Below are 13,082 nucleotides of genomic sequence, written 5' to 3'. Positions count from 1 at the left end.
AAAACTGCTCTCTCATGAAACATTAGCCTGGTGTCTTGCAGTTCTTCCTGATTTGCATAGGAGCCAGCTGAAAAATTCCTCAAACCAAGTTTGTTCTCATTTCACTAACAGTTCTCAGCTCAAATGTCACTAGAAAGCTATACTCTAACAAGGATGGCAATGGGAATATCTAAGGAATATCTTGCAGCTGAATTTAAGGGGGGCCTTGCTTTGCTTTAGTGTTACACATTAATTAAAACCACAGTTTTGTGTGGAACCACAACAATACTAGAGATAAGAGAACAGTACAGGAAGTGTTTATTAGCACATGTCTTGAGAAAGCCAGTCAGGACCATACTGCTATAATTTACAATGCAACATGTTTTAGCCCCATAACTTATTCATGATTTGGCAAGCCAGTATTTAACAGATACAGGATTATTGAAACATGAACAAAATAAAGACAAACTTGTTATCAGGAAGAAGTGACTTCTGAAACTACCCAAAACAATTCTGATAGAATACACTCAAAAACAAGTTTGACTTTATCTGGACAACAGTGCAAGGACTAACTCTTGTCTTAATTCAAGAATACACCATGGGTTCTGATAAAAGTTTAATCTCTACAGCACCATTTGTTGGGTTAAAGAAGCTTCTGTTTTGCCAGTGACACTGGACAGTAGTACCTGTTCACTGATTCAAGCCTTAGCAGTTGATCCCATAACCCCTAAAAAAACCTAGCTTGCAGTCAGAGATCATCAACACAAGATTCACTTGTAGAATAAGAGACAGAAGTGACATTTCAAGTGATACTTTACAGATGCAGTTTGTCTTGTCATAGGTCATTTACCTCAAACTCCTGGTGGTTCCATGAGATAACATTAGCACTACCAAGTTCTCTGTCAATATTAAATGCTCTCATCTCAGACTCGAGAGTATCTCTCAGTTCTTCCCGTGTTTTGAAGTTCCAAATCAAGTTTGATCTAGCATGATCCTGAACAAATCTAAGAAAGAAGTTACACAGTTTAAACCCCTCAAAGCATTATCTGAAAAGCAGACAAGATTCAGCTGGCAAGCTAGGGGAGACTGTTAGCATTAATGGACCTTAATTAGAAGGCAGAGAGCAGTGGTCTCCAGGTTGCTACAGTAATTACAGTTGTTCACTTGTATACTGTTTTGATAGCCACGGAGGCCAGCCTAGACTAAAGCATGCCTGTGTCATCCCTCAGGGCTCAGTTTGCCATCTGCATGTAGTTGATGACAAGGAAACATGCAAGTGATTCACTGTAAGCCAGTAAGGGCTACAGGTAAACAATACAGAGCAGCAGACATGCTGTGTTTTAAACCAACAACAACAGTAAAAAATAGTTTATGCAGTAAAATAGAAGTTGATGTCTTAAATGTCACAAAACAGTCAGTGGACATTCTTTAGTAGCAGTTACCAACACAGCCTTTAGATCCAAAGACTGAGAATGGACTTTAGTACCAAATGTTTAGGAACACACTAATCTACCTTTCATGAAATTGTATTTGACATTTAGAAACATCAAGTAGTTAGGTTTATGAAATTCCCCTGCTTGCTTACATTGTTTGTTAGCCAAGCCAAGCTTTATTAGTCTAACACAATGGCTCTAGCCAAAGAGACATATTTTTTTCAGATAGAAGCCCCTCCCCTTGTAAACTCTGACAGCTGTAAGAACTCACAGGTAAGCAAACTGCCTTTAGGACCTGTGGCACTATTTGAAATCCAGTATGCATGTGCTTTCTCTTGCCCTGCTTTAAGCTCATGTTTTTCCAGTTCAAGTTACAACATCTTGAGTAGCTTACGGGTACCATCAAACTGCAGTACTTTCCAGTGCTACTTCACTTGGCCTTCAGTACCATGCAGATTTGCACTTGCAGTTTGTTATTTACTCTTCCTTTTGGTTAAAGGGGAAAAAAATATGTAGTTTGATAATATTTCAGAAGCTTTCTAAATTCCTCCTTTGCCTAAACACAAGTGAAATCTTTAAGTATAGCTTAGGGTGTTTTTAGTAAGTAGCTGTTACAAAACACTTGCACTGTTTCAAGGCAGGCAGAAATTCAAAGTCACAGAAACTCAGAAGATATTAACAAAAATATCCAGCCAGCTAAGAACCTGTATTAACTTTAGTATTTTCACCTGTAATAAAAGAGATCCCAGTTTGCTTCTATTTTTATCCTTTGGCGCCGTTTCCTTAATATCACTGGTTTTTGAATCATGTTCTGCAAAATAACCAAATTTCATAAGTCAGTAGAGGCAGATGTCTCCCATTTTTCCCTTTTAAAATAAAAGGCTATATTTTTTACACTCCTTCAAAAACCATACCATAAGTTAAGCCTCATTAATAATGTCTCCTTTTCTAGTGAGTAGCAGCAAGAGACTTTCACAAGTGTTATTTGCACCAAGTTAAATCATGCCAGAGAAACTTTCAGCTGTTTGACACATCATTTGTTTAGAAGCAAGTTATCCCTGAGAAAAGCTTAATTCCCACCACCATAGGTAATCAGCTCCAAAGCTGATGGAGGTGAAAACTCACATGAAAAATGTTTTGCCCTTGAAAGGGAAGAAGTAGAGGAAGTCACAAAAACAAAACCAAGCCTGACTTGGTCACTGAAAGATTCCCTATTTTGATGAAGCATGAAATCACTGTTATCATCTACATGAGGTATCACATGCAAGCAGAAATCTGAGCAACAGAGTCCACGCAAGTGACAAGAGATATAGAGACTCACCATATTGTTTCTGTCCTGATTATGAAGAAAAATTGGAAGAAAAAGAAAAATACATTTAACACCCCAGAGTCACTGAAGTAATTTAAAGTGGTAACACCAAACTTGCTACTACATCTTCCAAGCTACACTTGCACACATTTGCTGTGAAATGATACAGCTCAGAACTCCACACAGAAATGATTCTTTAAACTCAATATCTAGACAAGTTGTTTAAAGTGCAATTTGACCTTCCATTGTTTTTCACATTTCTTCATTTCTCCTGTTTTGAACCTAATTCACCATTATTTCTCAAATATTATTGTCAAACTTCTGCACCACATTCTACATTAAACTTGAGCTAGATTTTCATAAGTTAAAGCTTATTGCTATATCAGAACAAGTACAAAGACAGGCATTTTCAATACTCTGCATCATGCTTTTCATCCTTCCTTGGATGCACAACAGATTGTTTCACTTCCAGAATGCATAAAAACAAGCTTAGTCAATATAGTAAAGAAAGTTAAGGGAAACACCTCATAATTTAAAGAGTTTGTCTTTTCGAACATGGCAATAAAACTAAAAGAAAAAGGAGACCAACAGACTCAAGCAATGCTTAAGCTCTCCTCTTACAATATCAGACCAAAACAGTTTTTTATGACTTCGGTCTTAACCATGACCTTAGGTACAGTCTTGTGTTGCCCTTCAAGCACTGAGATACCTATATTCAAGTGAATCCCAAGGTGGTGTCCATGGCAGGGGAAATAGAACTTGATGGCGTTTAAGGTCCCTTCCAACCCAGGTTATTCTAGGATTCTTCAAGAAGGTTCCATAGCTAAATTATCACTGGTGTAAAGTATATAATTTTGAATGCAAAGAATATTCCATTTCTTTTAAGTATACCTCAAAAACTGGTTTTGCCACATTTCAAGGAATTTTCTCCTCTATAATCATCTTACAAGAAATGCATATAAGCGGTACTGCAGTTTGATACAGTTGGCAAAATGCCTAATACATATGCTGAAGGAATTCATTTGCCTGATTTACATTCTCCCTGGATCCTATTTCTAACCCAAAAATAGTAAGCACTAGAGAGTTTGCTAAAAGGAAGGAGAACTCTCAAATCAAAACAATTCTTTACTATTTCAGTGTGTGTTCTGACATTCAACAGTGACTTAGTCAAGTTACTCTAACAAAGACTTTCAAATACTTTTACCTCTTTTTGAGCTATGCCCATTCGATCTCTCCAGTGCATCAAGACTAGATCCACCTTCTCTTTGGCAAATTTTTCAACTTCTTTTGCAGCTTTTCCAGCCAGTCTCTGCCACTCTGGCACTTTATTGAACTTGCCATACTGATCCTGCAGAATAAAACCAATTACTTAGTTGTGGGTTATCTTTGCTGCAGGTCAATGCAGCAGACAAGTGTCTGTATTACAAAAGTCACTAAGACAATACATCTCTATAATGGAACAGGAAAGATAACTACAATTACTTACAGTTGCAATTTTTAAGTTATCTCTAACATGCATTCTGTCAGCATCTTTTTCAGGAACAGGATCAGCACTGTCAAGGTATGCCAGCAAACCTGGTGGCTAAAAACATTTAAAACCAGTGTAAACACACACACTTGGCTAATTAACAGAAACCAACACTTTAGGCAATAACACAATTTCTTTAAATCAGGGATTCCAATTTATATTCTACTCTAAAGGAGGTATATAAAGCTCCAGCATTTTTTTTTTTGTTGTGAGCAGTAAAATGCCACCATCCTCAACAGAATTGCTTAACAGAGACATATTATTGGCTTCAGTGCAGCAGAACTCTTGGCTATACCCCATTTCTTAAAGCAGCACTTAATGCACCTAAAGAACGCAGGAAGAAAAGACTTGATCCCAGAGCAACACAGAGAGATGAATAATACTAGAATCCATCCATATCCTCTGATATGGACTAAATACTACATGTGACATTAGAGATGAGAGTCTTTTTTGACTAAGCTTTCCATAAGATAGTGTTCAAGATCAGGACAGTTTGCTCTGCCAAAACTGAAGGAACTGCTATTTTGAAATTAAAAGCTAGTAATTTAAGAGATAGGATAATTTCTTACAACACTACTTATTGAACTAACTTCACTGAAGTAACTTAAGCAAGAAGCATTCAGGAGGCTGTAAAGGTGAAAGAACATATGAACGACCAGCATATGAACTAACAACATATAGATTTAACCAAGTTACAAGCAAACAAAGTTGGACAAGCAAGGCATGAAAGCATGGACAGAACTCCTGATACTTTAATTTCTTATTGGCACAAGCATTAGAGACGTGCTTACAATGTGTCCCCCCTTTAATCAAGAAAAAGAAGACACCTTATTTTTAAGTTTTGTGTCAAAGTATCTTAAGAAGTGTCAGCAAAGTAACAAAATTTTTAGAGTATAAGATGCTTTGAACCTCATCAATATCCTTTCATTAGCAGCTGCTAGACTGCTGATTTCCCAGACAAGACCTTCCCCTTGAAGGAAAAAGGGAACATGTTTACTATATAGACTGTCCCAACTTGGACACTGCAAGCTTTCATATTTTATTTTTTTGCTACTCCATATTTTGTTTTTACTTACCAAAATACGTTTCAACAAATTCATAGCAGTTTTGTTCTCAGCTGTCCAGAGGCCAACCAAATGTCTACTTAACTGCCTGAAAAAGCCATTGAAATTAACAAACTGCAAGTTAGTACTTTAAACAGATTTTTAAACCACTAAACTGTCACCCTTACCATGCTGATGAAATGAAGATGAGAAAGAGCTTCGCACTCTTGAGTGAGCACAAAGCATTACATTGTTCAAGGATATGCTTAGCATGCTTTAAAGTGTTGCCTCTAAGAAGTTCCAGTGAAGTTAGTGGAACAGCAGCAGCACATGCTTTTTGATCTAGACCTCAAAGAACACTTGAGCAATAGAGCAGAAACATCTAAAAACCAAGTGTAAGTTTATACAGCCAACCTTAACTTATAGCTAAAGTTAAGAGGCTAGAAGTCATCAAGAACTACTACATGCTCCTACTTGAAGTTCTTAAAACCAGTTATTGACTAGAAAATCCTTTCTGGGAGCCTGCCTTCTATGCCAACTGATTCCTTCTGCCAACATTTGTCACTAGGATTCTACTGCACTGAACTGAAGCATTGCTACAAGCACATTGTAAGTAGTAGCACCAAACAGAACTAGCATGACAGATGGTTTCATACCCGCTCTCTCCTGGATGACACACAGTGGCAACAAGCTCCACTTGTCCCTACATTCCTTAGCAACTCTAAGCACTTCAGCAATTCACAGCTAAAGCTTCCATAATCTTGTATTTGGGTGGAATTAATTGAATCATCACTCATCCTCCACAGTAAACCCTCAGAGATCACAAGTTCTACTGACTGTTGTTTCAGAGAATAACATCTGTGAGGAAACTTCTCTCTCAGATAGGATGAGTGATCCTAACTGCATGCAAGATGCCTGAGATGTGCACACCCATTTTTATACAGTTGTACAGTACAAGTTGAAACTTTTTACAAGTTCCAAACATTCTACTTGCCTTTTCTTTCCATGAATTAAAAGAAATAAAAATCAAAACTTGAGCCATTAACAAGTAACCAACCCAAACCCACATTAACAAAAAACTAATCAAGGGTTTATTAAGTTGCTGCAATCACAGCTGAAGCTTGTCCTACTAAAACCTACGAGCTGCTAAAGAAAATATTCTCCTGAAGAACTGCAACTTTTCTTCCTTGACCTCCCAATGTTTGCTAGGCCATGACTTAGAAATTTTTTTTTAAACATGATATATCAAGTGAGATGGACATACCTATTTGTAAGCATCCTCTGATCTGTGCTTATTGTAAACATAGCAGTGTGCAAGTGACGAGGTAAGGCACCTTCACTGAGGGCAAGATCTTGCATTTTGGTAGCAATCTCTTTGTCTCCTTCCTTTGGAAATAGGGCAAGATTATTACTAAGGAAAGAATCTTAGTTAAGCTGCTTTTATCTCAGTCTAAAGTTCCAAGGCCTTCTTGACCATCAATTATACCAACTAATATTCAAAAACCAGAAGCTAGAGTATGATAGGTTTTAAGTGAAAGTTCTGAACATCAACTGCTCAATGCTGTAGTAAAGCCAGGGACCAGATAACTGGTAGTTGCATCCATGAGGACAGTAACTGAAGAGGGCAGGATGCCTGTCTCCCATCATACATCAGGAGGTTTGCAGTAGCAGTACCATTTTCACACTGCAATTATAAATTAGGATAAAACAGAGAATGGCAGCCACACATAATTGCTTGTTGCTTGACTTTTGCTGACAGTAACCACTTAAGATTAATGGCTGCTGTTCAGTTTAGACAGCCACATGGGTAAGACTGCCACTCACTCAAGACACATTAGTTGCAATGAATAAGAAAAAGGTTTTGCAACACCTTTACTCATCTAAATTACAGGACTTTTAATAAACAGCATAGTAACTTTCAGCTAACGTTATCAAGTACATAGATGGAAATGTGAAGATTTGGAATATCTCTATTTCAAGTGTTCATTCACTTCCATTCCAAGAAAGTACTAGATGGATTTCAGATGCATAAGCCATTGTGATACAATGAGGCACTAACTTAAGCCCTGAATTTCAACCCAGGAAATGTCAAGAGTCAGTTAGCAAGGTCACCCTGCAACAATCATGAGGAACTCTTGAAAAGTATGGACTTGGCCCATACATTATGTGGTATGGAAACTTAAAGCCAAAGCAAGAACAGAGGCTGACATCACTAGTCTGCTCTGGGACACTACTGCTTACTAACCCGAGTCCCATTCCATCTGGCAATGCATCCCAGGAAATATGACCTTTCCTCCTTGAAGGACCCTAAAACATGCACAAGTCTGGTGGCTCTGAGGTGTGTGGCTGAGCTAAGTACAACATTTACAGCCAAATCTTGACTGCAGTATGAAGACATGCAAGGCACTACCTAATGTCCCAACTCACATGCTTTTCAAACCCCCAAGTGTAAGACAAAGCAAGTTGCTACATTAAACCACTCACAATTAAGCAGGTGCTCTGTTCCTCGCTTCCAACCTCCCCTCCCCACTCCTCATTTTGAGAAACTAATATAACAAACTTCTCTTGGTAAGCAATTGCACTTCCAAAATAGACAATACATATTTTGCATGCTATCCCAGCTAACATTGATAAAATCTCACCTCTATTATTGCCTTCATCACCAAACCTGCTCCTTTCACAATTGCCATGGAAGGGTGCTAGAACAGAATGTTAACAAAAAAATTATCCAAGTGTAAAAACTGAAGATTAGATCATCTGTGATTCAGTTTCCTTATCTATACATGGCTGTTCTACCTCCAATTCAGTTTGGTGAGAGCTAGCCTTAAGAAGAGTTCCTACCCTGTATCTTTGAACAAGCATCTCTCATGCAACTCCCAGACAGAATTCCTGGCACTGAGCAGCAGTATATACCAGAAAAGCTGAAATAATGCTGAGGAAAGCGGCTGACACTAATCAAAACAGAAGAAAATACCATTTTTACAGTAAGAAGGCATTAATATTATAGCTAAAAATCCTTACAGGTTTATTACTGAAGAGGATGTTACTCTTGTTTTCTGACTCTTAACTCTCATTTACTGAGAAAGAAACAAAAAGGCAGAAAACTTGCCAATCAGGGGAAGATCTGTGCATCTGTTGAATCTATCCTGAAGTCCAAGTGGTATTTTACTGTGTTTCTGGAAACAGGTCCTAGGCAGTCTATTCTACAATGATTTGGCATATCATTCACCATAGAATAATCACCTCAATCTGATACCCGAAGGCGAAATAATAGGCCACTAAAATGTTCACCAAGATAGAAAAGATTTAGGCACATGAACCAGCTAACCAGCTGAAGCCAAATCCATCTTTCAGTAAAACAAGAAAAATTTCATGTTCACTGATTATCTGAAGCCTCTAACACTAGTGAAAAGTAAGTCTTACCTGAAAGAGCTTAAATAGTGTTCTTCCATTAGATGCCACCATTTCCAGCAACATGTCAAACTGCTGCCCCTCAGTAGTCTCACTATATGGAGCACATAGGGCAAATGTCAGGAAGTCCAGAAGTGAACTAATTACTAGGGCACCTGTCCCATGATCCTGAAATTAGGAAGACAGGTATGTAACTCAGATACAGTGGTCCAAGAGTATTCATGATGCTGAAGGTGCTCTTCCCTGTCATAGCATTAAAATAGTCTGTAAACAAAAACTATGGGTTTAGAATATTCCATTACTCTGAGTATGGCACTACCCTGGTAAATAATTGGTTTCTAAAGCATGTTAGAGACTCAAAATACTTTTATCTAGTTTAATCCCACAAATTCGAGTTTACACTATTCTTTCACTTAAAAGAAACATCCAGTTTTCACGTTAAACATGCAAACATTTGTTGCAGGACATTCAAAATCTGTGGTATTGACAGCTATGTTCCAACCTGCCAAGATCCAATCTTAATTAGAACAAACTTCAGTGCCAGACAGAGCTGTATTTTCAAATGTAGGTGCAAATACATTCAAAGATACATCTCAGCATGATAAAAGCATTTTCATTAAAATTAGGAAAGGCACTTAAAGAAGCTTAAATCTGTTTCCAAAATTTGACTTACCACATGGGAATTGAATTTCTCTAGTAGATTTTCTAGAAACTTCTTTGAAGAAAGAAGGGAAGCTTTGTTCAACTGCTCCTGCCTCAAGTCATAGTCATCATGCATGGGCTATAAAAAAAGAAGTATTCACTACAAAGGAATATTTCAACCCTCAATTCTTAACAGCTGTAATCCAAAAGCCACTCTCTATATACAGAAAAAGTTCAGTTCAATTTCAGCAAGAAATCACTGTATAACAAGTTATTCCATGTCTGAACACACTTCAAGTTGAATGGCAGTCCCTATTTCTACATCTTTCAAAGCCTGAAGTTCACATATTTCAAAGTGAAAGAAACTGAAATTTAATACTTACACACATAAGAGCACACAGCATGTCAATAGAGGCATGGGTTACTCCATCATTGTTCCTTTTGAGGGCTTTCACAACCTTCACTCCTAATCGTTCTCGAAATCTTTTGAAAGGGAAGCAAAACCACTAAGATCAGAGAAGAAACTAAAATCTTAAAATTAAGATGAAATCTAATCAGTGGCCAAGAAGGGTCCGCTCCTATTGCATTTAGCAAGCCAGTACCTTGATATTTTCATAAATTTGAGATTCCTGGTAGGAAAATACTGACTTTACTGTTAACATGCCAAGCACATTCATCAAAATAAAGATGTATGCACATTCATCAAAATAAAGATGTATCTGTGTAGTTACAGGATACTATTTATAGAGAAACTGAAATTTATGAAGGTCTCAGACAAAGTGCTTTTGTTACTCTTCCTGCAATTCTCTATATTATAGTTCCTCTATATTTCCTAGTCAGAAATATTTCAAAGAATCTTTCATTTTCAGAACAACAGACAGTTTTTCTGCTTCCTTATGTTATTTAAGACAAACTCCAAGCACTCTGTACATACTACAGAAGTACAACCTCCTAACACCATTTTATCTTGTGTTGAACTGAAGATAGCAATGACATCAGCATACTTTGAGACTGAAGAACTGCTTACTTCAAGGACAGATGAAGGTACATGTTAAAAATTTTTCCACTGGGAAAATCATTAAACCGTATTTGCCTCAAGACAGAGTATTTAGCACAGGAAGAATCAGCTTTCCTTGCAAATGATTATCTGGGATTCTCAATTTGCACAAAAGCCTGGTGGCAGCCTCATACATGAAAACCATCATGTACAGAGTCTTAAAGTTCTTTCCAGAAGGGATTCCATTTCTCACTTTTAGACATAAGTTACTAACAAAAGTTCAAGATCTATTTTCATCTTCTACTTCCAAGCTTGAAGGGACTTTGCACTTACTTTGGAAGCTGAGTAAAGGCAAGGAAGCCTGCTTTTGAAGCCACTAGTCGTCTTACTGCTTGGAATTGGCTTTCAAGCTCTGCATTAGATGCTGCAACATCTCCCTCTTGGGAGAGCAATGCTGTTATGGCATTATTAATGAGCTTTTCCTTGTTTTCTGAGAAGAGACCCTGGTTAAAAAATAACAATCATTAATATCTTTCTGCATTAGCAACATCTTAAAAGGATGGGTAAAGGCTCTATTCTTACATCTTGCGTAACTGCATGTAGGACTCCACTGTAGGAAATGTTAGCATTGAACCTGAACACAGCATCTGCAAAGTTACCATCTGGAAAAAGACATATCAAAAGTTAAGTGTACAGTACCTGACTCAATGGATGCTTTAAAGAGCACTATAGACCCACATAAGAAGCATTAGCTTACTTGGAGGAGCAGCCAAAAACTTCAGATGAAGGCTCTCTACTTCCTCATCCACAGGCATACTGAGTAATCCCCAACGCTGGCCTTTGTGTGTGGAGGTCATTTTCACACAGACATCTCTATTACCAGAGGCTCTCACTCCATCCAACAAGCTAGCCAGAAGAGAATCTCTGGGTTGGGACAATGACACACAAATACAATTGATATCAGAGAAGTGGTGCCAAAGAAACAAATTATAAGAGAAATGGGGGTAAAAAAAAAATCACATCATGAAAGGCAGCAATACCTGGAATCTCTTACTAATGCTACTGCAAACAGCTACACCTCTGGAAGAAACCACTAACTTTCAGTGTTCCTTTATGCACTATAGGGAGAGAGCTGACTTACACGCAGTATAGCCAGCTGCAGCCTTTCACTAATGGGATCAGTTTTAGATTATCTGTTAATGAGTGACACATGTTGTTAGCCAATTCATCCCTGTGCTTTCTGCAAAACCTCACTTAGCAGGATTAGACTGTATTACAACTGCAAGTGCACTCAGGGACTGTTCTGTTGGTTGTTTTAAATAGAATCAACTAAGACTGTCTCAAGCAAAGAGCTCAAAGGGTTCACAGCCTTCACATTTCCATATCACTTAGACTGTGCTTTCTTCCCTTATTTCAGATATACTACTTAACCAAGTACAGCATACACAGAACTATATTGCTTAGGAGAAACACTGTATCTAACAGTCCAACACCCTTTCATGTTCATCAGAAAACTTCTGGAGAGATTTGTTTAAAGTTGGGATGAAGGTAAATGGGAGAGATTTAGTTCCTGTAACAAACCTTGATTTATAAGTGGCAAACTGCTAGAACAGCAAGGCTTTGAGTTAACCTCTCCCAAGGGTCAGAATTTATAGAAGCTGAGGAACTAGAAGTGCTACAGTAGTAACTTCCATTTGAATCTGTAATGCACAGAAGCTCCAGTTACCTTTCTGTTGAAGAGTATTTTCGAATTTGTCCTTTGATGAATTCAATGGTGAAAAGCTGGGGGTTTTCACAGTCACACACTATTGCAAATACCTGAAAATAAGGGACAAGGATCACATTCACGAAGTAGTGTTATTTAGCTACTCTACAAATTAAAGCTTGCATATACTATCAATTTCTCCCTTTTAGAGCCTTTATTTGGAGAAGTGGGAGTGAGAAATAATGCTCTTACCTCGCCTAAAGGTTTCAAAGTTGCAATGTTGTAGGTAGCTGGATCCCTCTCAACTAAGCAAGCTTCTGTAAGAGCTAGTATTCTTTTCACAGGCTCCTTGTAAAACAAGAGAGAGGCATGCTAGGAAAGAGAATACTTAGTACTTAATAGGAACCAAGTATGTTCAGTCTGACAGCCTTACCAAGTGCCTAGGTGTTATTTTTTGAACAACAAACTCTGCTAAAGATGTTATAGATTCATCATTGCTGTACTTCCCAAAGCGAAGGTTCAAGTATTGCTCAAATTCTAGGGATTCTTTCCTTATCCGCAGAGAGATGCCTATGAAGTTGCCAGCATGGTCTATTGCACTCTTGATAATTTCATCCCTCTGCTCAGAGGCAAACAGGTGCTGCAAATTTTGTCAGGAAAAACAATTAACAGGTGAAAATTATGGCACAGTTGAAGAAAATGACAGTTCTAGAAATAATCCTCTACTATATACCTAATGGTAGGGAATGTTCACAGTAGCTGGACTGGCCTTTGCTAAGTGCACGGTATAGACAGGCATTTATTACACAGGAGATCCACTATTAACTTTACATTTGCCTTTAAAAAGAAAATCTATAGCACCTATTCCTAAAGGATACCCTGCTACACATTAGTGTGCCATTAAAATTATGGTCTGCATGACCTGCCTGTCCACCCCTGGCAACAGACCCTGACAGCCTGGCAGGAGTGAGGACGCAGAGAAAGCAACTGGAGCTACCGCTGGTGATCTGCAAGGTAAGGGCAGCTCTAGAGGAT

At 38.0% G+C, this 13,082-nt stretch overlaps 1 protein-coding gene across 4 annotated transcripts in view; it reads right to left on the bottom strand.

Moving 5' to 3' along the window:
• DNAJC13 (DnaJ heat shock protein family (Hsp40) member C13) overlaps positions 1–13,082 on the bottom strand; it is a 56,975-nt gene that overhangs the window by 29,106 nt on the left and 14,787 nt on the right. For 3 of the 4 annotated variants that reach the window (XR_010439133.1, XM_064704789.1, XM_064704790.1), the window contains exons 7-23: positions 12,481–12,687; positions 12,300–12,395; positions 12,069–12,160; positions 11,100–11,266; positions 10,925–11,004; positions 10,676–10,845; positions 9,729–9,828; positions 9,377–9,484; positions 8,716–8,871; positions 7,935–7,991; positions 6,557–6,678; positions 5,326–5,401; positions 4,208–4,303; positions 3,926–4,069; positions 2,734–2,748; positions 2,141–2,223; positions 830–983 (exon numbers count right to left, since the gene is read on the bottom strand). Coding sequence is in view for 3 of the 4 variants with exons in the window: in XM_064704789.1 (XP_064560859.1) it covers positions 830–983; positions 2,141–2,223; positions 2,734–2,748; positions 3,926–4,069; positions 4,208–4,303; positions 5,326–5,401; positions 6,557–6,678; positions 7,935–7,991; positions 8,716–8,871; positions 9,377–9,484; positions 9,729–9,828; positions 10,676–10,845; positions 10,925–11,004; positions 11,100–11,266; positions 12,069–12,160; positions 12,300–12,395; positions 12,481–12,687 (1,923 nt within the window). In the remaining variant the exon portion in view is untranslated. The remainder of the gene's footprint in view (positions 1–829; positions 984–2,140; positions 2,224–2,733; positions 2,749–3,925; positions 4,070–4,207; positions 4,304–5,325; positions 5,402–6,556; positions 6,679–7,934; positions 7,992–8,715; positions 8,872–9,376; positions 9,485–9,728; positions 9,829–10,675; positions 10,846–10,924; positions 11,005–11,099; positions 11,267–12,068; positions 12,161–12,299; positions 12,396–12,480; positions 12,688–13,082) is intronic. The other variant, XM_064704791.1, reaches the window with a different exon arrangement.

Source organism: Zonotrichia leucophrys, chromosome 2 (genome assembly GCF_028769735.1).
Source record: "Zonotrichia leucophrys gambelii isolate GWCS_2022_RI chromosome 2, RI_Zleu_2.0, whole genome shotgun sequence".
Lineage (NCBI taxonomy): Eukaryota > Metazoa > Chordata > Aves > Passeriformes > Passerellidae > Zonotrichia > Zonotrichia leucophrys.
This window is presented reverse-complemented; position numbering and strand designations above follow the sequence as displayed.